The sequence below is a fragment of the Cetorhinus maximus genome, chromosome 21 (assembly GCF_964194155.1).
Source record: "Cetorhinus maximus chromosome 21, sCetMax3.hap1.1, whole genome shotgun sequence".
Classification (NCBI taxonomy): Eukaryota; Metazoa; Chordata; class Chondrichthyes; order Lamniformes; family Cetorhinidae; genus Cetorhinus; species Cetorhinus maximus.
In genome coordinates this window covers 11,273,691-11,296,089 of record NC_135899.1, presented here as the reverse complement: position 1 = coordinate 11,296,089, position 22,399 = coordinate 11,273,691, and the positions used below count along the sequence as shown (strand labels likewise).

Genomic DNA, 22,399 nt, shown 5'->3' with positions numbered 1-22,399 from the left:
AGAATCCCAAACACCAAAGACCCTCTGAGGGAAGTCTAAGAATTACAGCCAGACATTTTAGGAGCGAAATTAGGAAACACTTCTACACACAAAGGGTGTGGGAATTTGGAACTCTCTTCCACAAACGACAACTGACATTAGATCAATTGCTAATTTTACATTGGAGATTGGTTAATGAAAATCGGTCAATGGTGTGAAGGGATATGGAGCAAAGGTAGGATTCGGGCAGGATTTTCTGGTCCCACCAGCAATAGGCATCATTGTGGGTGGGACGGTAAAATTTGGAGAGCCATCGATTTTTAACGGCTCTCCGATGCCCGCCAGTGTCGGGGCTGGAAATTCCCGCCCTGTTCCAGGTCAGCTGTGATCTCATTGAATGGTGGGACAGGCTCACCGGGCTGAATGACCTCCTCCTGTTCCTAGACAGAGAAGCGAGCCCTTTCCAATAACACGAGATCAGCCATAACATTTGCAGGTAAACATTGGCCAACACTACAGAGGTATAGGAAGCGGGGAAACCAAGTCTGAAAATCAATGAAGGTTGAGGGCCAAGATGAGCGTCTCATTGGTTTTCTAGACCCATCTAACATGCAGTTACAGGGTGGCATCAGGAAATATACAGTAGCAAACATTACCCGGTACCAGGGGTCTTGCCAGCAAGCTGGTCATGCTGGGCACATTTGATCGAGTGGGCACAATTTGCAAACGAGAGGTAACACCTACTTGCTGGCTTCCTTGATGAGTGCAATGGCAATCAAGATTCTCTTCCTCAGGAAGATCAGTAATAGCAGGATTATAGCCTCCAGGACAGCCAGGATGATCACTGTCAACAGGAAGATTACACTTTCAGACACACAACCCCTGTTCTTTATCATGTTGAACAATCCAGTACATACTTCAGGAAGGAAGTGAAGGCATGAGAGAAGGAGCAGAAAAGATTCACGACAAAAGTTCCCAGGATGAGGAACTGCAGTTATGAAGATAGATTGGAGAAGTTGGGACTGTTTTCCCTTGGAGAAGAGAAGGCTGAGAGAAGATTTGACAGAGGTGTTCAAAATCATGAGAGGTCTAGACAGAGTCGATGGGGAGAAATTGTTCCCATTGGTGGAAGTATCGAGAACCAGGGGGCACAGATTTAAGGTCATTGGAAAAATGAAGCAATGCGACATGAGCAAAAACATTTTCACGCTGCGAGTGGTAAGGCTCTGGAATGCACTGACGGAGCGTGTGGTGGAGGCAGATGTTATCGAAGCACCCAGAAAGGAATCAGATTATTATCTGAAAAGGAAGAACGTGCAGGGCAAGGGAGAAGGTGGGGAATGACATGAGGTAAATTGCTCCTTCAAGGAGCTAGCACAAACACAATGGGCTGAAAGGCCTCCTTCTGTGCTGTAGCCATTCTGTGACTCTGTTATTTCCGTGGGAGACCCTTCCAGAATTGTTCTGATATAGAGTCTGTGACTGAGACATCTTCGCACCCGTCCCCACAACACCTCGTTTCCACAGTGCAGGAGCTGCGGGTATTTCTCACACTGTAGGGTGACTCCTGTGTGCCTATGGTTGACACACTACAGACACACATTCACAGCTTCCAAGAGACACTCACAGACAGCCAGCCAGGTCTCCTTGACTTGTCTGTAGACCGTGACATCCGTGGTAAAGCCAACAGTCGAGATGGTAGATCCATTTTTGTTCAGCTCGTCATACTCCCAGTAGCAGTGCCAAATACCTGGAACAAGGAAAGTCAGAAAGTAATTGGACACTCCCACAACACTGTACTTCACACTGGGGATTTTCCTCTTCTTGGGAATATTGGATTGTGGCCACTGTGAGCAGAGGAAAATTCAGACCAGGACAGGCACAAACGGGGTCCAACCAGATTTCAGCCCATTTTAATTGACGGAGAGTTCTTAAACCATCTGGTTCTGAAAATTGGCAAATCTCTACTGATGTGGAATGAGGAGGAGAGGATTATTTTTATTTAATGCCATATTTAGTTTTTATATAAAGTATGGGAACCATTAAATGCATCATTCTTATTTAAACAAGAGGGGAGGATGATTTCTATGGTTGTCATTCCAACTAGCCACCTCCACACACACCCTCCATCACTGATGCACAGTGGCAGCAGTGTGTACCACCTACAAGATACACTGCAGCTACTCAGCAAGGCTCCTTCGACAGCATCTTCCAAACCCATGACCGTGAACATCTAGAAGGACAAGGGCAGCAGATGCATGGGAACATCACCACCTGGAAGTCCCCCTCCAAGTCACTCACCATCCTGACTTGGAAATATATCTCCGTTCCTTCACTGTCACTGGGTCAACATCCTGGAATTCCCTACCTGACAGCACTGTGGGTGTGCCTACACCACATGGACTGCCGTGGGTTCAAGAAGGTGGCTCAACACCACCTACTCGAGGACAATTGGGGATGGACAATAAATGATGGCCCAGCCCGTGACACTCTCATCCCATGAATGAATAAAATTGAATTTAAACCAATGTCTGTTCTTTCTCCCTAAATGCCTCACAAACCTTTTCTGTTCATTTATATGCACCTGGCATGATGATGTAACCCATGTCCAAATAGATGGTCAAATCTCCAACAAACACCACCATCGAATTGAAAACCTGCTTTTTGCTTCCTCTCACTCCCACAATCACAAAAGAAATTTGTGTCTCCCCTCTTCAAAGGGACAGTGTCCCTTTACATTTTATTTCAGGACCTAGATAGGCCTTTCCAAAGCTCTGGTTAGGCCACAACTAGAGAATTGCACCCAGTTCAGGGCACAACACTTTAGGGAGGATGAGAGGGTCCTTGAGAGGGCACAGAGTAGATTTACCAGAACGGTTCCAGGAATGAGAGATTTTAGCTACAAGGTTAGGTTGGAGAAGCTGGACCTGTTCTCCTTGGAGGAAAGGAGAACGAAGGAGATTTGACATGTGTACAAGGTTATGACAGGTCTGAATAAGATGGACAAAGAGAAACTGTTCCCATTTGCAGATGGTGCAAAGGCTAGGGGATACAAATTTAAGGTTTTAAGCAAGAAATGTTGGGGTGGGGGATGTGAGGAAGAGTTTTTTTACGCAGCGAGTGGTAATGACCTGGAACTCACTGCCCAGGAGGGTGGTGGAAGTGTAGACGATGAATGACTTCAAATGGAAGTAGAATAGGCACTCGAGGAAAATAAACTTGCAGGGCTACTGGGATAGAGTTGGGGAATGGGACTGACCAGATTTCTGTACAGGGAGCTGGCATGGACTTGATGGGCCGAATGGCCTCCTACGGATCATAATGGCTCTATGACCTGCTCTAGCAACTAATGGGTAGTCCAACCACCCTCTGGCCTGGCTATTGGGGAGTAAGGGTGACCATTAAAGCAGAGAGGTTGTTTGAGAAACTTAACCAGTTCACCACCACTTTCCATGACCATTTATAAGTGAGAAGGTTTATGTTGCTGACTTATATCTCCACAGCGTTGGCCCAGATTCTCCTCCTAGGAGACAGTGAGGGGGAGGGAGGGGCTTCAGAGTTAACCACATAGGAAGAGGAGGAGGCCATTCAGTCCCTCTAGCCTGTTCAACCATTCGATTAGACCGTGGTTGATCAGCGGCATCAAGTTGTTGACTGACTTTGAATAGTTGTTTTTCGCACAGTCACTAATTGATCCACAACAGGTAAATCACTCATGAGAGAACTGATGAGAACTGACTTCCTGATGACGAGACATCAGCTAAAACGTGGCACGCAGCCATAACAGGGAACCAAAAAGGGATCGAGGGAGAAGAACCCAAGCACCAAGGCATCACTTGCCTGAAGAGTGGACAGATAATGCCAGGCTGGCCATCTAGTGGCTCATCACACTATTTACTAGTGGCTCACCACACTATTTATCAAACCCATTCGGCAGACCAGATGGTAAGACATAAAAGTTGCCATAGCGATGGCTCTCAGGAGGAACACCACACAGCTGGGACCGGGAGGTGTATACACCATAAGCAGGGTATTGGTGCAGAAGTCTCAAGATCACAAGGTGATTAGAAAGAGGAGCAGGAGTAGGCCATTCGGCCCCTCGAGCCTGTTCCGTCGGTCAATAGGATAATGTCTGATCTGATTGTGGCCTCAACTCTACTTTCTTGTCTACCCCCATTACCTTTGACACTCTTGTAAATTAAGGGTCTAACTTGGCCTTGAATATATTCAATGACCCAGCCTCCACTGCTGTCTGGGAAAGAGAATTCCAAAGACTGACAAAAGCAAAAAACTGCAGATGCTGGAAATCCAAAACAAAAATACCTGGAAAAACTCAGCAGGTCTGGCAGCATCTGCGGAGAGGAACACAGTTATCGTTTCGAGTCCGAATGACCCTTCAACTGTTCTGTTGAAGGGGCATTCGGTCTCGAAACGCTAACTGTGTTCCTCTCCGCAGATGCTGCCAGACCTGCTGAGTTTTTCCAGGTATTTTTGTTTTTGTTCCAAAGACTGACAACCCTTGGAGAAGAAAGTCCTCCTCATCTCCATGGGAGACCCCTTACTTTGAAACTGTGTCCCCTAGTTCTAGATACCCCCACGAGAGGAAACATCCTCTCAGCACAGACTCTGTCAAGCCTCCTCCGAATCTCAGCTGTTTCAATAAGATCGCCTCTCATTCTTCTAAATTCCAATGAGTATCAGCCCAACCTGCTTGACCTTTCCTCATAAGACAAACCCCTCAACCCAGGAATCAGCCAAATGAACCCTCTCTGGACTGCTCCCAATGCAAGTACGTCCCTTAAATAATAAAACCGTACTTGCTACAGTTGTAGCAAGACTCCTGTACTTTTGTACTCTTTGCAATAAAGGCAATATTACAACAGGGGTAATATCTCCACACAAAGCCCCTTGAACAGAGATATTATTGTTATCAATTGCCCTAAGGTCACAAATCATCTCCTCAGTCAGATATTATGAGCACACCCCTCGAGTCTGCTCCACCATTTGATAAGATTATGGCTTATCCGATTGTGGCCTCTACTTCCCTGTCTCCCCCGGCTCCACCATGCCTTTGACTCCTTCATCAGATTTCATTCCGATTCAACTTTTTTGATTCCCTTCAGCATTTCCTCAACGTTGACCCGAGAGCGATTAAATGGAGAGAACGGCGCAGTGGAAGGGATACTCACCATAAGCAATGACAGTAATCAGGGCAATGATCAGGAACCAGACTAGAATTCCCGCCAGGAACCTCAGGAGCAGCAGGAACAGCAGACTCACGATCATAGCAATCACCAGGCCGCTTTTCGAGGGAGGCACCGGGGAAGAAAGGGAAAGAAAAATCCTCATAAACTTTCACCCTCTTATTCCCAGGACACTGGTTACATTTCAACTCTCAGCAATCGTGGCAAAAGTTCCTCACGTGCCAACACAATCTCATCGCGGAAGATAGTTGACTGAATGCCAAAGGTAAATGGGCAGAAGGTTTAAATAACAGGTCCGAAATGGCCCTGTGACAGAGCACAACCCACACCAAGGTCATCTTGACCCCAGTTGTTAACCATCTCTAAGTCCTTGAAGTTTTCTCTCAGAGCAACAGGAGAATTATATGAACGCGGTTTCATTCCAAAACAGAGAAAAATTTCCAACACAAAACATAGGAATAAAAGCAGAAGTAGGCCATTCAGCCCTTTGAGCCTGCTCTGCCACTTGATAAGATCATGGCTGATCCAATTGTGGCCTCAACTCCATTTTCCTGTCTGCCCCCATAACCCTTGACTCCCTTGCCTAACAAAAATCCATCTGACTCCACCTTGAATAAATTAAATGACCCAGCCTCACCTACTCACAAAGCCTCCTTCGACAGCACCTTCCAAACCCACGACCATTACCATTTAGAAGGACAAGAGCAGCAGACACATGGGAACAACACCACCTGGAAGTTCCCCTCCAAGCCACTCACCATCCGGACTTGGAAATATGTCGCTGTTCCTTCACTGCCACTGGGTCAAAACCTTGGAGCTACACCACGTGGACTGCAGCGGTTCAAGAAGGCAGCTCACCACCATCTCCTCAAGGGCAATTAGGGATGGGCAATAAATGCTGGCCCAGCCAGGGAAGCCCACATCCCTCGAACAAATTAGAAAGAAAGAGAATTCCACAGACCAACGGCCCTCAGAGAAAATATTTCTCCTAATTTCCTCTTATTTTTAAACTGTGTTCCCTAGTTTTAGTCTCCCCCTCAAGAGGAGGTCACATGGGTGGTAGCTGGGATTAAAACACCCCTTCTCATCTGTCAGAACGGGGCAGCCTAGGGCTGTCCATCTCCTCTTCCCCCTCGTGGGGGAAGCGCGCACACAAGTTGTTCAGACATCGTGGGCATTGGACTGGGAAAGGGCCGCAGCAGTGAAACTATGATCGATTATGTCAATGGCAACACACTAACAATTCCCACTTGGGCCTCGTAATCATGGCGAGTTGGTAGACTCAAAGGGTACTCACATTAAGATCCAATACCAGGACTTTGTAAAATCCTCAAAAATCCTCATGCCCACCTCCTTGACATTGAAGCTTTTCAGCAGGTCCCTGGAAAAGACAGGCCAACAGTCAGCCTCCAACACGAACAGCATTTCAAAAGGATTTAGCATAACCTTTCCCCGCTCAATACATAAAACCCCACCTCAAAGAATTTCACAAATCGTTAGCAGTTTTCATGTCGTAAGCCGCCCCAAGATGCCTCACAGGCAGAAACGTGACCCCCGAGCCACGTAAGGAGATATTAGGGCAGGTAGTCAAAAGCTTGGTCAAAGAGATAGATTTAAAGGGGCACCCCAAAAAGACGAGATTGGGACAGAGAGGTGTTGGGGTTGGGGTGGGGGTTGGGGTGGTGGGGGGGGGGGGGGGGGGGGGGGGGGGGGGGGGGGGGGGGGGCTGGGGTCATATTCCAGAGGTTGGAGCCCAGGCAACCGAAGGCATGGCTGCAAATGGTGGAGCAAATATAATTGAGGGTGCACAAGATGCCGGAATTGGAGGGACGCAGATATCTTGGGAGGGTTGTGCCGGCAGGAGGAGATTACAGAGATAGGGAGGGATTTGAAAACAAAGATGCCTCGTCTGGAGTACTGCATCCATACTTGAGGAAGGACGTGAAGGCATTGGAGAGAGTACAGAGAGGATTCACAAGAATGATTCCCGGGATGAAGAACTGTAGCTATGAGGATAGATTGGAGAGGTTGGGTCTGTTTTCCTTGGAGAAAAGAAGGCTGAGATGAGACTTGATAGAGGTATTCAAGATCCTGAGGGGTATGGACAGCGTAACCAGTGATAAACTGTTCCCACTCAAGAGAACATCAAAGAACGAGAGGGCTCGGGTTCAAAATAATTGGCAAAAGGAGTAAAAGTGATGAAAGGGAAAATGTTTTCACCCAGAGGTTGGAGTCTGGAATGAACTTCGTGAGCGGAAGGTGGTGGTGGTGGTGAAAAGTGGAGGCAGGTTCGACTGAGGTATTTAAAGGGAATTGGATTGGTATCCATAAAGAAAGAATGTGCGGGGTTTTGGGGATACGACAGGGGAGTGGGGCTAGGTAGAATGCTCTTTCAGAGAGCCAGTGCAGACTCAATGGGCCAAATGTCCTCCTCCTGCACTGTACAGATTCTGTGATGAGAATTTTAAAATCAAGACATTACTTCACCGGGAGCCAATGTAGGTCAGTGAGTACAGGGGCAGCAGGGGAGCGGGACTTGCTGTAAGTTAAGATATGGGGAGCAGGGCGTTGGACGAGCTGAAGTTTACGGAGGGTAGAACGTGGTAGACCAACCAGGAGCGTGTTGGAATAGTCGAGTCTAAGAGGTAGCAAAGGCAGGGATGAGGTTTTCAGTAGCGGGTTAGCTGAGACAGGGGTGAAGTCGGGCGATGTTACCGAGGTGGAAAGAAGCACCCTTTAAGTGATTTAGAACAACTACATATCTTCACAACCTTCACCACTTGGCACAGACTTACCCGGTAGCATCTTTCACCTTTTCAGCTGTGGCATTGCCTGTGGTGGCACCATCAATGCTAAAGTTGGCAGGGTATATCACACCATTCAGCTTTGGTACACATCTACCTAAGACTGAAAATGGAGAAAAAAAGCTGGTGATGTAGGAAGAGACGGGGAGGGGGGGTGCCATGCTTAAATCCCCAATCCATTACTCTTGGGACACTAAATTCCCTGCACTCGGGGACCTCAACCAACTATTCGACTGTCTGCATACAACACATGAGAGAGACAGACAGAGAGAGAGACAGAGACAGAGACAGAGACAGACAGAGACAGACAGAGACAGACAGAGACAGACAGAGACAGACAGAGACAGACAGAGACAGACAGAGACAGAGACAGACAGAGACAGACAGAGACAGACAGAGACAGACAGAGACAGACAGAGACAGACAGAGACAGACAGAGAGAGACAGACAGAGAGAGACAGACAGAGAGAGACAGACAGAGAGAGACAGACAGAGAGAGACAGACAGAGAGAGACAGACAGAGAGAGACAGACAGACAGACAGAGAGACAGACAGAGAGACAGACAGAGAGACAGACAGAGATAGAGAGAGACAGACAGAGAGAAATTGAGGCAGGGAGAGAAATTGAGGCAAAAAGAGAGGCACACAGAGACAGAGAGACACTGACATAGAGGGACACACAGACTCACATAAAAAGACACTGAGAAATAGAGACAACGTGAGAGAGAGACAGACAGGCAGAAACAGAGGCGCACACACACACACACAGGTAAAAGAGATGCTGCAGTCTTTGAATCTAGATAGGACACCACAGTGCAGTACTGCTGGAAGGCTACATTATTGAGTCATCAAATCCTATTAGCCTCCCTGTCCCCTCACTTCCCCCACCACACCCCCCACAACGATCCATAAGACACTCAGGATTCAGGTGGAAGACACCAATTAGAAAAGAGCCTGGAGTTCTCCTGGCGTTTTAGACAACATTCCTCCCTCAAAACAACCACCAGAACTCCGACTCTGAATGGAGCATCACCAAATCCCACCCTGGCATTTCCTGCACCCAGCAAAACTGCTCATTAAAATACAGACACGAAGAGGACGATATCCCCGAGGGCCAGGGACTCACACGGATTATCTATCTCAGGAGGTATCAGGCACTTACACGGTGTACTTGGAATAGTGTACGCAGGACATAACTCTTTCGCCAAAATTTCATTTGGTTTCTGAAAACACAACAATTTGAAGATGGGATTTGTTTATTTTAGTTTGATTCCTGACAGTGCACAAAAGGAGAGACCATTATTATCAACGGGCTACAGATAGGAGTGCGGACAGCAGGCGGTAAAGGAAGAGAGAGAAGGAATAGCAGAAAAAGGCTCACACAAACTTCTTTATTTTATTCATTGTCCATCCCTAATTGCCCTTGTGAACAGTTAAGAGCCAACCGCATTGCTGTGGGTCTGGAGTCACGTGTAGGCCAGACCAGGTAAGGATGGCAGATTTCCTTCCCTGGAGGACATCAGTGGAGCAGATGGGGGTTTTTAAAACAATCGACGATTATCATGGTCACCATTACCAGAAATCAGTTGGAGGGCGGGAGAGCTGCCCAACTCTTGTCCAAAGAGAAAAACAGAATTACCTGGAAAAACTCAGCAAGTCTGGCAGCATCGGCGGAGAAGAAACCAGTTAACGTTTCGAGCCTTCATGGCCCTTCGGCAGAACGTTCTGCCGAAGGGCCATGAAGGCTCGAAACGTTAACTGATTTCTTCTCCGCCGATGCTGCCAGACTTGCTGAGTTTTTCCAGGTAATTCTGTTTTTGTTTTGGATTTCCAGCATCCGCAGTAGCTTTTAGCTTTTTGTTTTTATCTTGTCCAAAGAGAGTGGCTGTGGGATGTTTCACATCACCCTGAGGGCCAAGATTTAAGATCTCACCCGAAATTTGGCACTTCCAACCGTGAGTACTAATCCCAGACTGACCGTCTTAATTTGAGTACCCAGGTCTCTGGGACTTGCCTTCTGCCCTCAGAGGCAGTTATGCAACCCACTGAGTTACTCGCCCAGACACTCAGCAGGGCACATTTAATGCATACCAAATTGATCAATATAGTCTACACACTGATCCCAGAGTTGGAGGGAAAAGCAGTTAGTAAAGTAACACCGTCACGACGCAACGAGCTGCATTTGCCTCTTGCCGCGGGGGGTGGGGAAGCAAACTCTCAAACACACAATCAATGGATACGCAGTTTAAACATGGGAGGGAGGGGAGGGGAGAGGAGGTTCATACAAGGCGATACTCACCAAGGTGGTGGTTTTTAGGTCAAGGGAAGGGTTGCAATATTCCTGTTGGAAGACCGTACTCGGTGTAATCCCCGGGACCAGCGATTCCATTGCGAGCCAGAAACCCTCTGGACATTTCGAAACACAGATCTGCCGAATGATAAAGGGAGCATGTTCAGCTGAGATCAAAGAGCGGGGACAGCCCCTGAGAGACTGTTCATCAGCCCGTCACAACTTCCACCACGTTACACGGTCCTCCAGGGCAAGAAGGGCAAGCTCGAAACTATTGCTGGCCATGTGAAGGTGAAATGTACTTGCTGCGAGGCGACGGGGCTGAAACAGCAGAGGGAAATCTCACACCAGGGGCGTAGGACCGGGGTTCCCCAGTCCCGCCAGTGACGGGCATCGTCGCGGGACAGGGACAGGGAAAATTTGGAGAGCCCTTGACTTTTAATGGCCCGTCTGCCATGATCCTCGCCACTGACGGGAGTGGAAAATCCAGCCCATGGAGTGCACATCGCTTGCTGAAAATCAAAATCCTGACAACATGTGCACTTGTTAAAACTCAGTTGGAGATCTTCGTTCGGACTCCGGATGCAAGAGCTTATATCCAAAGGGGCCAGTGTGTCCTTGTGTGTAAAAGTTACCGTGCCGTGTGCCGGTACAGCAAGTAACTGGGGAAACAAATGGTACGTTAGTCTTTATTACTCTTATAGGCCAATCCCTTTGGAAAGAAATCCTATCCCAATTATACAGGGCACTGGTGAAGCCACACCTGGAGTACTGTGTACAATTTTAGTCTCCTTACCGAAGGAAGGACATAGTTGCCCTGAGAGGAAGCGTAACAAAGTTTCACATGACTGGTTCCTGGGATGAGGGGGCTGTCCTGTAAGGAGAGATCGAGTAGACTAGGTGTATGTAGAAGAATGAGGTGCAATCTCATTGAAACATATGCAATTCTTGGGGGGGGGTTGTAGAGTAGAGAGGGGTTAGGAGGATGTTTTTTCCCAGGTTGGGCAATGTGGAACACGGGGGTCACAGTCTCATTTAAGAATGGGATGAGGAGAAATGTCTTCACTCAAAGGGTTGTGAACCTTTGGAATTCTCTAACCCTGGGGAGCTGTGGTTGCTCCATTGTTGAAGATAGAGGGTCGATAGATTTTTAGGCACCAAGTGAATCAATGGATCCAGGGATAGTGCGGGAAGGTGGAGTTGTGGTGGGAGATCAGCCATGATCTTATGGAATGGTGCAGCAGGCTTGAGGGGTCGAATGGCCCAGCCCAGCTCCTATTTCTTACACTTCAATGAATGCTCCTCATGCAGATGGTACCTGAGTTGTTGGACACTGAAGACCGTTGAGGACAGAAGTCAGGATGCCTGTCGGGGTGGCACATTTCACGATGTCAAGGTAGAAGACATAGGCTTTGCCCCTTGAAAGAGAAAGTGTGTTAGGATCAGGACTTCAAGGAGCTTAAAAACATTTACACATCGTCCCTGGCGCACTTGGCAGGTGCCTGGGTGTCAACTGAGAAAAGTGGGCACTTGATTTTAATCTCATTAGTCCCTTAATCTCATCCCTCCCCTCACCTAGTCAGCGTACAGTGAGTCCCACAGGTACCAGCCTCCTCACACATCTTGCTTCAAGTAGTCATTAGACTGCAGGAGGCATCACTCCAGAAGCTGCTCCTATCGGTTACCTGACAGCTATCCGCAAGTCTCACTGGAGAGAAAGTTCCAGAGGCTCCAGACCATGCTGTGCTGCGATCGCAATCACGAGGAACAAACTCAACATAGAATTTTTTTTAAAAGTGTTTCATGAGATGTGGATGTCATTGGCAAGGCCATTGCCCTTGAAGTGGGTGGCTTGCTAGGCTATTTCCAATTGCAGTTAACAGTCCAACCACATTATTGTGGATCTGGAGTCACACATAGGCCAGACATGTAAGGACAACAGGCTTCCTCCCCTAAAGGATGTCAGTGAATGAGATGGGTTTTTACAACAATCGATGATAGTTGCCCTGGTCACCAGTACAGAGGCTAGCTTTATATTCCAGTTTTATTAGTTATATTACAACAGCTGCCACGGTGGGATTTGAACGCATGTCCCCAGGGCCTTTAAAATGCTAGCCCAGTGACATTACCACTGTACTGCTGCGAAACAGTAGTTAGGACCTCAGTTATGGAGGAGAAGCTGATGAAAATGTGAGTTGCAAGTCCCCAAGGTTAAGAGATCATTGGACTCGTGTTGAACACAATGTGAATTGTAGGGTCGATACCTCCCCAGAAAGAGCTGATAATTCACCTCAAACTTCAATTTCCCATCCATGAAATTCCTCTCCGTTTGTCATTTCTAAGTAGGCTAGGGACTTAACGGGAGGCGCAAGTGGAGGGGGAATCTTTAGATGCACACTCACAGTCAGCAGGTCCCTATTTCCCCCACCACCCCTGTCCCCAGTGTCACACTGCGCCTTTAAGCTGAGAAGTCTTTCTTCATCCCCTTCCTCAGAATTCCAGCCGAACTGCTACTTACTCATTACCCTCGATGCCACAGTACATGCCAGTGGAGTTCCTGGGATAGATCACTTCACGTGGGTCACCATATAACCAGGCTGCAAAATATCACAACAGGCAGAGTCAGTACCATGGCTGATGACCTCGTCCTGTAAACACAGCTTCGCAAAGTGAGATATACAGTCAGACATGCTCAAATAAATGGCCAACATGTCAGTGCCAAATGCAAATAAGAAAAGGAATGTGTATTTCAGAAAATGTCTGTTTTATTGTTATATTTGTAAAGAGCTAGGAATTAATTGTCATGTGAATATGTGTGTCAGGGTGCCACACTCCCATTGTACTGCAGTCATGTGATGAGTAACAATGTACCAGTCTCTCAGTCTACCAGCCACATGGGGAGCAGAAAGAAATACACTCGAAGCTCCAGCATTTTGAGTCTAAAATGTGATTATTTTTAAACTTATAGGAACTAGGAGACGTAACAAAGAGGATTGAATATATTCTTAGAAAAAGGAAATCATGAGCAGGGCTATATGGGGAATGAGTAGGGAATCGGACTGCTCCGTCAACAGTCTCCTCCTGTGCAGTGGTATTATCACTGGACTATTAATCCAGAGAGCCAAGGTAATGCTCTGGGGACCATGGCAGATGGTGGAATTTGAATTCAATAAGTATCACCCGTTTAATAATGACCATGAAACAATTGTTGTAAAAACCGATTTGGTTCACAAATGTCCTTTAGGGAAGGAAATCTGTTGTCCTCACTGGTGTGGCATACATGAGACTTCAGATCTGTAGGTTTACTCTTCAATGCCCTCTGGAATGGCCTAGCAAGCCACTCAGTTGGCCAAAAAGGAATGAAACTGGACAAACCATCCGGCATCGACCTAGGCACCGGAAACAACAATGGCAAACCCAGCCCTGTTGACTCTGCATAACAAATGGGGGCTTATGCCAAAATTGGGAGAGCTGTCTCACAGACATAGTCATCCTCACGGAATCATATCTTACAGATAATATCCCAGACATTACCACCATCATCATCCCTGGGTATGTCTTGTCCCACCAGCAGGACTGACCCAGCAGAGGTGGCAACGCAGTGGTATACAGTTGGGAGGGAGTTGCCCTGGGAGTCCTCAACATCGACTCCAGACCCCCCGAAGTCTCATGACATCAGGTCAAACATGGGCAAGGAAACCTGCTGATTACCACGTACTGCCCTGCTCAGCTGATGAATCAGTACTCCTACATATTGAACACCACTTTGTGGAAGCACTAAGGTTGGCAAGGGCGCAGGATGTTCTCTGGGTGGGGGACTTCAATGTCCATCACCAAGAGTGGTTTGTTAGCACCGCTACTGGCCGAGTCCTAAAGGACATAGCTGCCTGACTGGGTCTGCAGCAGGTGGTGAAGGAACCAACAAGAGGGAAAAACATACTTGACCTCCTCCTCAGCAACCTGCCTCTATGATGCATCTGCCCATGACAGTATCAGTAGGAGTGACAACCACAAAGTCCTGTCTTCACATTGAGGATACCCTCTATCGTATTGTGTGGCGCTACCACTGTGCTAAATGGGATAGATTTTGAACAGATCTAGCAGCTCACAACTGGGCATCCGTGAGGCGCTGTGGGCCATCAGCAGCAGCAGAATTGTACTCAACCACAATCTGTATCCTCATGGCCTGGCATATCCCCCACTGTACCATTACCATCAAGCCAGGGGTTCAACCCTGATTCAATGAAGAGTGTAGGAGGGCATGCCTGGAGCTGCATCAGCCATACCTAAAAATGAGGTGTCAACCTGGTGAAGCTATAACACAGGACTACTTGCGTACCAAACAGCATAAGCAGCAAGTGATAGACTGAGTTAGGCGATTCCACAACCAACGGATCAGATCCAAGCTCTGCAGTCCTGCCACATCCAGTTGTGAATGGTGTTTGACAATTAAAACAACTCACTGGAGGAGGAGGCTCCACAAATATCCCCATCAGTGCAAAAGATAAGGCTGAAGCATTTGCAACAATCTTCAGCCAGAAGTGCTGAGTGGATGATTCATCTCAGCCTCCTCCGGAGGTCCCCAGCATCACAGATGCCAGTCTTCAGCCAATTCGATTCACTCCAGGTGATATCAAGAAATGGCTGAAGGCACCAGATACTGCAAAGGCTATGGGCCCTGACAATATTGCAGCAATAGTACTGAAGACATGTGCTTCAGAATTTGCCACACCCCTAGCCAAGCTGTTCCAGTACAGCTACAATCCCAGCATCTACTCAGCAATGTGGAAAATGGCTCAGGTATGTCCTGTACACAAAAAGCAGGAAAACTCCAACCAGGCCAATTACCACCCTTTCAGTCTACTCTCAATCATCAGTAAAGTGATGGAAGGGGTCTTCAACAGTGCTATCAAGCGGGACTTGCTTAGCAATAACCTGCTCATTGGCGCTCAGTTTGAGTTCCGCCAGGGCCACTCAGCTCCTGACCTCATTGCAGCCTTAGTTCAAACATGGATAAAAGAGCTGAACTCCCGAGGTGAGGTGAGAGTGACTGCCCTTGACATCAAGGCCGCATTTGACCAAGTGTGGCATCAAGGAGCCTAGCAAAACTGGAGTCAATGGGAATCGGGGGAAAACTCTCTGCTGGAGTCATACCTGGCACAAAGGAAGATGGTTGTGGTTGTTGAAGGTCAATTATCTCAATTCCAGGACATCACTGCAGGAGTTCCTCAGGTTAGTGTCCTAGGCCCAACCATCTTCAGCTGCTTCATCGTTGCCCTTCCTTCCATCATGAGGTCAGGAGTGGGAATGTTTGCTGATATTGCACAATGTTCAGCATCAATTGCGACTCCTCAGATACTGAAGCAGTCCATGTCCAAATATAGCAAGACCTAGACAATTGGGCTGACAAGTGGGCTAACATTCGTGCCACACAATTGCCAGGCAATGACCATCTCCAACAAGAGAGAATCTAACCATCACCCCTTGATGTTCAATGGCATTATCATCACTGAATTACCCCACTATTAACATCCTAGGGGTTACCATTGACCAGAAACTGAACTGGACTAGCCATATAAATACTGTGGTTTCAAGAGCAGGTCAGAGGCTAGGAACCCTGCGATGAGTAACTCATCCCCTGACTCCCCAAAGCCTGTCCACCATCTACAAGGCACATGTCAGGAGTGTGATGGAATACCTGGATGGTGGATGCCTGGATGAGTGCAGCTCCAGCAACACTCGAAGCTTGACACCATTCAGGACAAAGCAGCCCACTTGATTGACACCCCAACCACACACATTCACTTCCTCCACCCCCATCACAGTAGCAGCAGTGGTTCGAGTCTACAAGATACACTGCAGAAACTCACCAAGGCTCCTTAGGCAGCACTTTCCAACCCTGCGATCACTGCCATCTAGAAGGACAAGGGCAGCAGATACATGGGAACACCACCACCTGGAAGTTCCCCTCCAAGCTACACACCATCCTGACTTGGAAATATATCGCCGTTCCTTCACTGTCACTGGGTCAAAATCCCAGGAACTCCCCCCACTAACAGGAGTCTGGAGTCACATGTAGGCCATGGCAGATTTCCTTCCCTTGTGATGGGTTTTTTTTAAAATCACAAATGGTTTCATAAGTCATATTAACGAGAACAGTATTTTTAATTCTAGATTTTAGAAAGTGAATTTGAATTCCTGAGCTGCTGAGGTGGGGTTTGAACTCTCGACTCTGGAGCATTAGTCTGGCCTCTGGTTTATTAGAGGAGTAACATGACCGCAATACCACCATTGCCCTGGAGGGCCGCAGCACTAATGTGGCAGTTTGGGGATATAGGCTTGATGCGGAGAATGGGTCAATGGGTCAGAGCTCCTCTTTCCCAGAAACCAGGCCCACGCTGATCCCACACTGCGGTTAATGAAATTCCGAAGCATATGGACAGCAATTATTTGTATCCCAGCATTGCCATCCGTGAGGGATACTGGGCGGGCCCCTCAGTCTCAAACCCCCAGAACAAACAGGGCCAACTTTGTTTCAATACAACGAGAAACAGGAGATACAGTGTTATGGTTGAACCAGTCCTAGCCTGTCCCTTCATGTAAATATAAGATCAGAATTCCAAAGAAATTCCTTTTTGTATCATAACTTTCATCGAGTTCAATCTTTCCAGCCTGGACAACACCTCCAACTGCACCAAAAAATCAGCCCAGCACTGAGCAAAGGGTGCTCTGGAACTGTTTAAACTGCCCTTAAAAGATTCCAGGGAAGTCAAAATGTGAAAGACATCAAGGCTCAAGCAGGCGCACAGCCATTAGCAGCAACAACGTAATAAATTAATTGCAGCGTTCAACTATTAAAAGGAAAACACTTGCAAAACGCATCGTGTAGATGGTACAAATTGCTGCGTACTGTGCAGTGAGGGTCTGAATGGCCTCCTCCTGCTCCTATTTCTTGGCCAGAGTTTGACCTCCCGCAGGCAGGCACACGCCCGACCCGAACAGGCGTGAAATCGTGCGAGATGACGTCGGGCGAGCGTGATATTTCGCTTGGCGGGCGGGCGCACAAGTCGAAAGAGAGCCCGCCGACAATTAAGTGGGAAATTAAGCCCAGTTGTCAGTGACTTTTTGTGGCCTGTCCTACCTTACGATTGGCAGACAGGCCAGTCGGCCAGGCGGGCTTCACATTTTTGATGAAAAGTCATCCAAGGGCAGGATGAAATCTCCCTTAGGATTTAAAATAAAAAGAAATACCTGGGGACTGTTTTTATTTTTAAAAATGAGGTCTGCTTTCAGGTGCTCGATTGTGCTGCCTGGAAATTTTTCGCAGCATTTTTGTGCTTTCTTTTATTATTTGGAGGTCTGCAGCTGCCCAAGGCAGTCTGTCTGCCTTCAGGGAGCTCATTGGAAGCGCTCACCAGCACCCGTGGTGATGTCATCACCTGCCCTCTTCCTGCCCCAAGTGGCAGTGCTGAGTCTTTCCTCGGGCATGTTTCACACTGGCTGGCTGTTGATTGGCCAGCCAGCATAAGAGCGCGGCGGCTGGAGGCCGATCGCTGGCGGAATTTCGCATCCGCTTCCGGGCCCACCGATCTCCCGCGCCCAGCAAAGGAAAAATTCAGGACCTTATGTTCTTATATGTGCACTTTGACTCAATGCTTCTAGAGTTAGGCATGAGCTGGGAGCTTAAAACAGAGAACATTCTCACTCCTGCCCAAAGTCAGGTTGAGGACAGGATTTGCGATTGGAAGCCTGCGACGAGTGGTGTATCGTAGGGTTCGGTGCTGGGACCCTTGCTGTTTGTCATGTACATTAATGATTTAGACGTGAATGTAGGAGGTATGATCGAGGTGACTCGAAAATTGATGTCGTCGTAAATAGTGAGGAGGAAAGCCTTTGATTACAAGACGATATAGATGGGCTGGTAAGATGGGCAGAGCAGTGGCAAATAGGATTTAATCCTGAGAAGCGTCAGGTGATGCATTTTGGGAAGACTAACACAGCAAGGGTACACAATGAATGGTAGGACCCTAGGAAGTACAGAGGATCAGAGGGACCTTGGTGTACATGTCCACAGATCCCTGAAGGCAGCAGCACAGATAGATAAGGTGGTTAAGAAGGCAATTGGGATACTTGCCTTTTAGCCGAGGCATAGAATAAAAGAGCAGGGGGGTTATGATGGAGCTGTATAAAACGCTAGTTAGGCCACAGCCGGAGTACTGTGCGCAGTTCTGGTCACCACACTACAGGAACGATGTGATTGCACTGGAGAGGGTGCAGAGGAGATTCACCAGGATTTTGGCTGGGCTGAAGCATTTCAGCTATGAAGAGAGACTGGTCTCTTTGTTTTCCTTGGAGCAGAGGCAGTTGAGGGGGGGAACCTGATAGAGGTATACAAAATTACGAGGAGCACAGATAGGGTAGATAGAAAAAAGCTTTTCCCCTTAGCAGAGTTGTCAACACCAAGGGGTACAGATTTAAAGTAAGGGGCAGGAAGTTTAGAGGGGATTTGAGGAAAACCTTTTTCACCCAGAGGGTGGTTGGAATCTGGAACACACTACCTGAGGGGGGTGGTAGAGGCAAGAGCCCTCACAACATTTAAGAAGTATTTAGATAAGCACTTGAAACGCAATAGCATACAGGGCTATGGGCCAAGGGCTGCGAAATGGGATTAGGATAGAGGTGCTTGATGGCCGGCACAGACACGATGGGCCGAAGGGCCTGTGCTGTACACCTCTATGAATCTATGACATGTCACTCACCAAACTAGCTCGAGGGATAAGAGTGTCACTCGGTTAAGGTTGGAAAAGCTGGGGGAACTCACCCCCGTGATGACTGAGGGCACCCTGTGGCAGTGAACCGGAGAGAACATGACAAACATGACTGAAGAGGCTAAAGTCAAATGCAAAATGCCACTTACCCAAGATACCCACGATCATATAACCCACAATGAAGAGCATAAACAGCGCACAGCAGATGATGTCAGTGCAACTCCTACAGGGAGAAAAAGGTACAAGGGGAAAGATTGTTTTCAATCAAGAATTAAAGATTGGCCTACCAGCAATTTAGGAGAAAGAGCTCATTGGCGTGTTAAATAATGTTTGCTAATAGTGTGCAGTTTTGTTCTTCCTATTTAAAGAAGGATATACTTGCATTGGAGGCAACACAGCGAAGGTTCACTATCCTGGTACCTGGGATGAGAGGGTTGTCTTGTGACGAGAAGCTGATTAAATTGGGCCTACCCTCTCTGGAGTTCAGAAGAATAAAGGTGAATCTGAAACATGGGGGGGACACAGTCTCAAGACAAGGGGGCAATCTAGCACAGAGATGGGGAATTTCTTCACTCAAAAGGGTTGTGGAATCTTTGGAATTGTCTACCCCAGAAAGTTGTGGAGGCATTATCAGCACAGGGTTGGATTTTACCTGTTTTTGATTGGACCATTGAAAGTCGGGTCATACTTGGCTGGTTCTCCTGGTGACAGAAAGGAAACAGCCGGGTTAGAGTGCAGCCTGCGATTCAGCGACTCCCTTTAAAACACATACACCCCACAGTCCAGCACCTCCCCCTCACAGCTTTAACTACCGAGCAGCCAACCCCTCAAAGTGTGCAGGTCAAACAGCCCTGATAATATTATTTAAGGCATAAAGGACGACATTCAGTAAACACAAATGAGTTCATTACGTGAAGAGATACATAAACCACACGTGTGAGATACATCAAACAGTGGCTGCTTTATGGAGGGGGGGGTGGATATCAGGTTACAGAGATCTGAAATGAGAATCATGTTTATATCAATACTTTGCGAACAGCTTTCATGCAGAGAGGTAGCACATTTTAAATGAGAGACTGGAAACATCACATCCCTTGTTTATTGCTTTAAGAAATTTACCACCACCCCACCCCCACACCACACTTCTAATCTACACAATTTAACCCTCTTCTCCTGACAGCATGTTTGTTATTTCGGGTGATTTTGATGGAGTAGATCTAAAGAAATTTGCATCGTGTAGACGGTACTGGAGAGTGGATATTGACGCTGGTGGATGTGGTGCTAATCCAGCGGGCTGCTTTGTGCGGGATGGTGTCGAGATTCTTGATTGTTGTTGGATCCGCACACGTCCAGGCAAGTGAGGAGTTTTCCATCACACTCCCTGACTTGTGCCTTGTAACTCTTTTGAGTTATCAACAGTCACAGATTGTAACTCTTTCGGGTACATTCACAGTTCTTGGTTTCCGGGAGTGGGACATGAACCCACAACCTTCTGATTCAAAGGCGAGGGTGCTATGAACTGAGCCACAGCTGACACCTCGACTTGTGCCTTGTAGGCGGTTACAGAGCCAAGCTGGGTCAGATGAGAGAAGATACAGATCAGTCAGGGTGGAACAGGCTCGAAGGGTTGAATGGCCTCCTGCCGTTATGCGTGATTGACAGCACAAGCCAGGGTTGGCACCATGTCTAGTGACTGAACGGATAGCAGCATTCGCACCTGGCCGGATTCTGGGAAAACCGACGGAACTCAAAGTCGGCAAATTGCATTGCACACGGCAGGTTAAAAAGACGAGTCTCTCTGCATCCGATCACTTGCCCTTGCCCCAAGCCAGTGAAGCCTCACTCGCTATCACCCTAATCTCCGCCAACCCATTCAGTCAATGGTGATACCCTCACTGTACTGAAGGGGACAAGCAGAGAATGAGGAAAGGTCATTCAGCCCATTCAACCCTTTCCCTTCTCCTAACCTTCCATTTTAAAATCACTTCCCAATTCCCCCCCTCCCAGTGATAACAGACTCACCACAGGCCGCTGGCTATTAGGTACTTTGAAAACCAGCCGAATGAGATGTGCGAAAACAATGGCTTCCTCATCAAGTACCCAAAGCTAAGAAAACATTTCATTGCAGCGCGCAATAGGCCGACAGCATCTCCATCGGATTGTACACAAGCTGCTGTGCCCATTGGGAGCAGCCCTGTACCAACAGGGGATTGGTAACAGATGGTGCAGCACATGGTAATCTTGCTACATCGGTTAAACCATGTATCAGAGTTTACCTAACAGGTACCAATATCCCAGCGCTGAGCAAACACTGGCAGAAGCACTCACCCTCGCCCCAAGCCCCTCCACCCCCACCATCCCTGGAACAAATCTCAAATTCCTTCAACTCCGGTCCCCACAGCCCCGCCCATCTGTAACCTCCTCCAGCTCTTGCAGTCCCCAGAGATATCTGCACTTCTTCAATTACAATCTCTGGTCAATCCCTGATTTTAATCGCTCCACCATTGGTGCGTGCCTTTGGCTGCGTAGGCCCCAAGTGCTGGAATTCCCTCCCTAAACTTCTCTTCCTCACCCTCCTTAAAAACCCACCTCTGTGACCAAGCTCCTGATCACTCAATATCTTCTTGTGTGACTCAGTGTCAAATTTTGTTTTGATGATCATTCCTGTGAAACACCTTGGGATGCTTTACGATGTTAAAGACACCATTTAAATTGTTATTGTTGGGGATGTTGTTGGTGTTATTATTAAAAGGTACCAATCCTTTTCTGTGTTGTTGATGCAGAGTCGGTGCCCAGTTTACATGCTAGGAATTCCTTTCTTTCCGAAAGATATACTTTATTCATAAAATTTATGAAAGTACATAATAGTTCAAGTTGACCTTACATAAAATGCAAAGCAAGTGTTTCTACATTCCTACATACAAGATGCTAAAGGGAGACAGACAAAGTAGAAGTGGAGCAGATGTTTCCCCTTGTGGGGCATTCAAGAACAAGAGGCCATAGTTTTAGGCTAAGGGGTGGTAGATTTAAATCAGAGATGAGGAGGAATTACTTTTCTCAAAGGGTCGTGACTCTGTGGAATTCACTACCTCAGAGTGCAGTGGATGCCGGGACGCTGAATAAATTTAAGGAGGAGATAGACAGATTTTTAATTAGTAATGGGTTGAAAGGTTATGGGGAGAGGGTGGAAAATTGGAGTTGAGGCCGAAATGAGATCAGCCATGATCGTAATGAATGGCGGGGCAGACTCGAGGAGCTGAATTGCCTACTCCTGCTCCTAGTTCTTATGTTCTACCACTCTATGTGGCTGAGAGGCCTCACTACACTTACAATTACAGGTAATATTTATGATAT

General features: G+C 47.5%; 1 protein-coding gene across 1 annotated transcript in view; it reads right to left on the bottom strand.

Moving 5' to 3' along the window:
• The window catches only part of slc44a4 (solute carrier family 44 member 4), a 68,786-nt gene that overhangs the window by 14,014 nt on the left and 32,373 nt on the right, over positions 1-22,399 (bottom strand). Inside the window, exons 2-12 of the mRNA XM_078566580.1 lie at positions 19,698-19,746; positions 19,195-19,268; positions 12,796-12,874; positions 11,596-11,695; positions 10,287-10,415; positions 9,150-9,210; positions 7,979-8,090; positions 6,481-6,564; positions 5,169-5,281; positions 1,607-1,729; positions 724-823 (exon numbers count right to left, since the gene is read on the bottom strand). Of these exons, the coding sequence (XP_078422706.1) occupies positions 724-823; positions 1,607-1,729; positions 5,169-5,281; positions 6,481-6,564; positions 7,979-8,090; positions 9,150-9,210; positions 10,287-10,415; positions 11,596-11,695; positions 12,796-12,874; positions 19,195-19,268; positions 19,698-19,746 (1,024 nt within the window). The remainder of the gene's footprint in view (positions 1-723; positions 824-1,606; positions 1,730-5,168; positions 5,282-6,480; positions 6,565-7,978; positions 8,091-9,149; positions 9,211-10,286; positions 10,416-11,595; positions 11,696-12,795; positions 12,875-19,194; positions 19,269-19,697; positions 19,747-22,399) is intronic.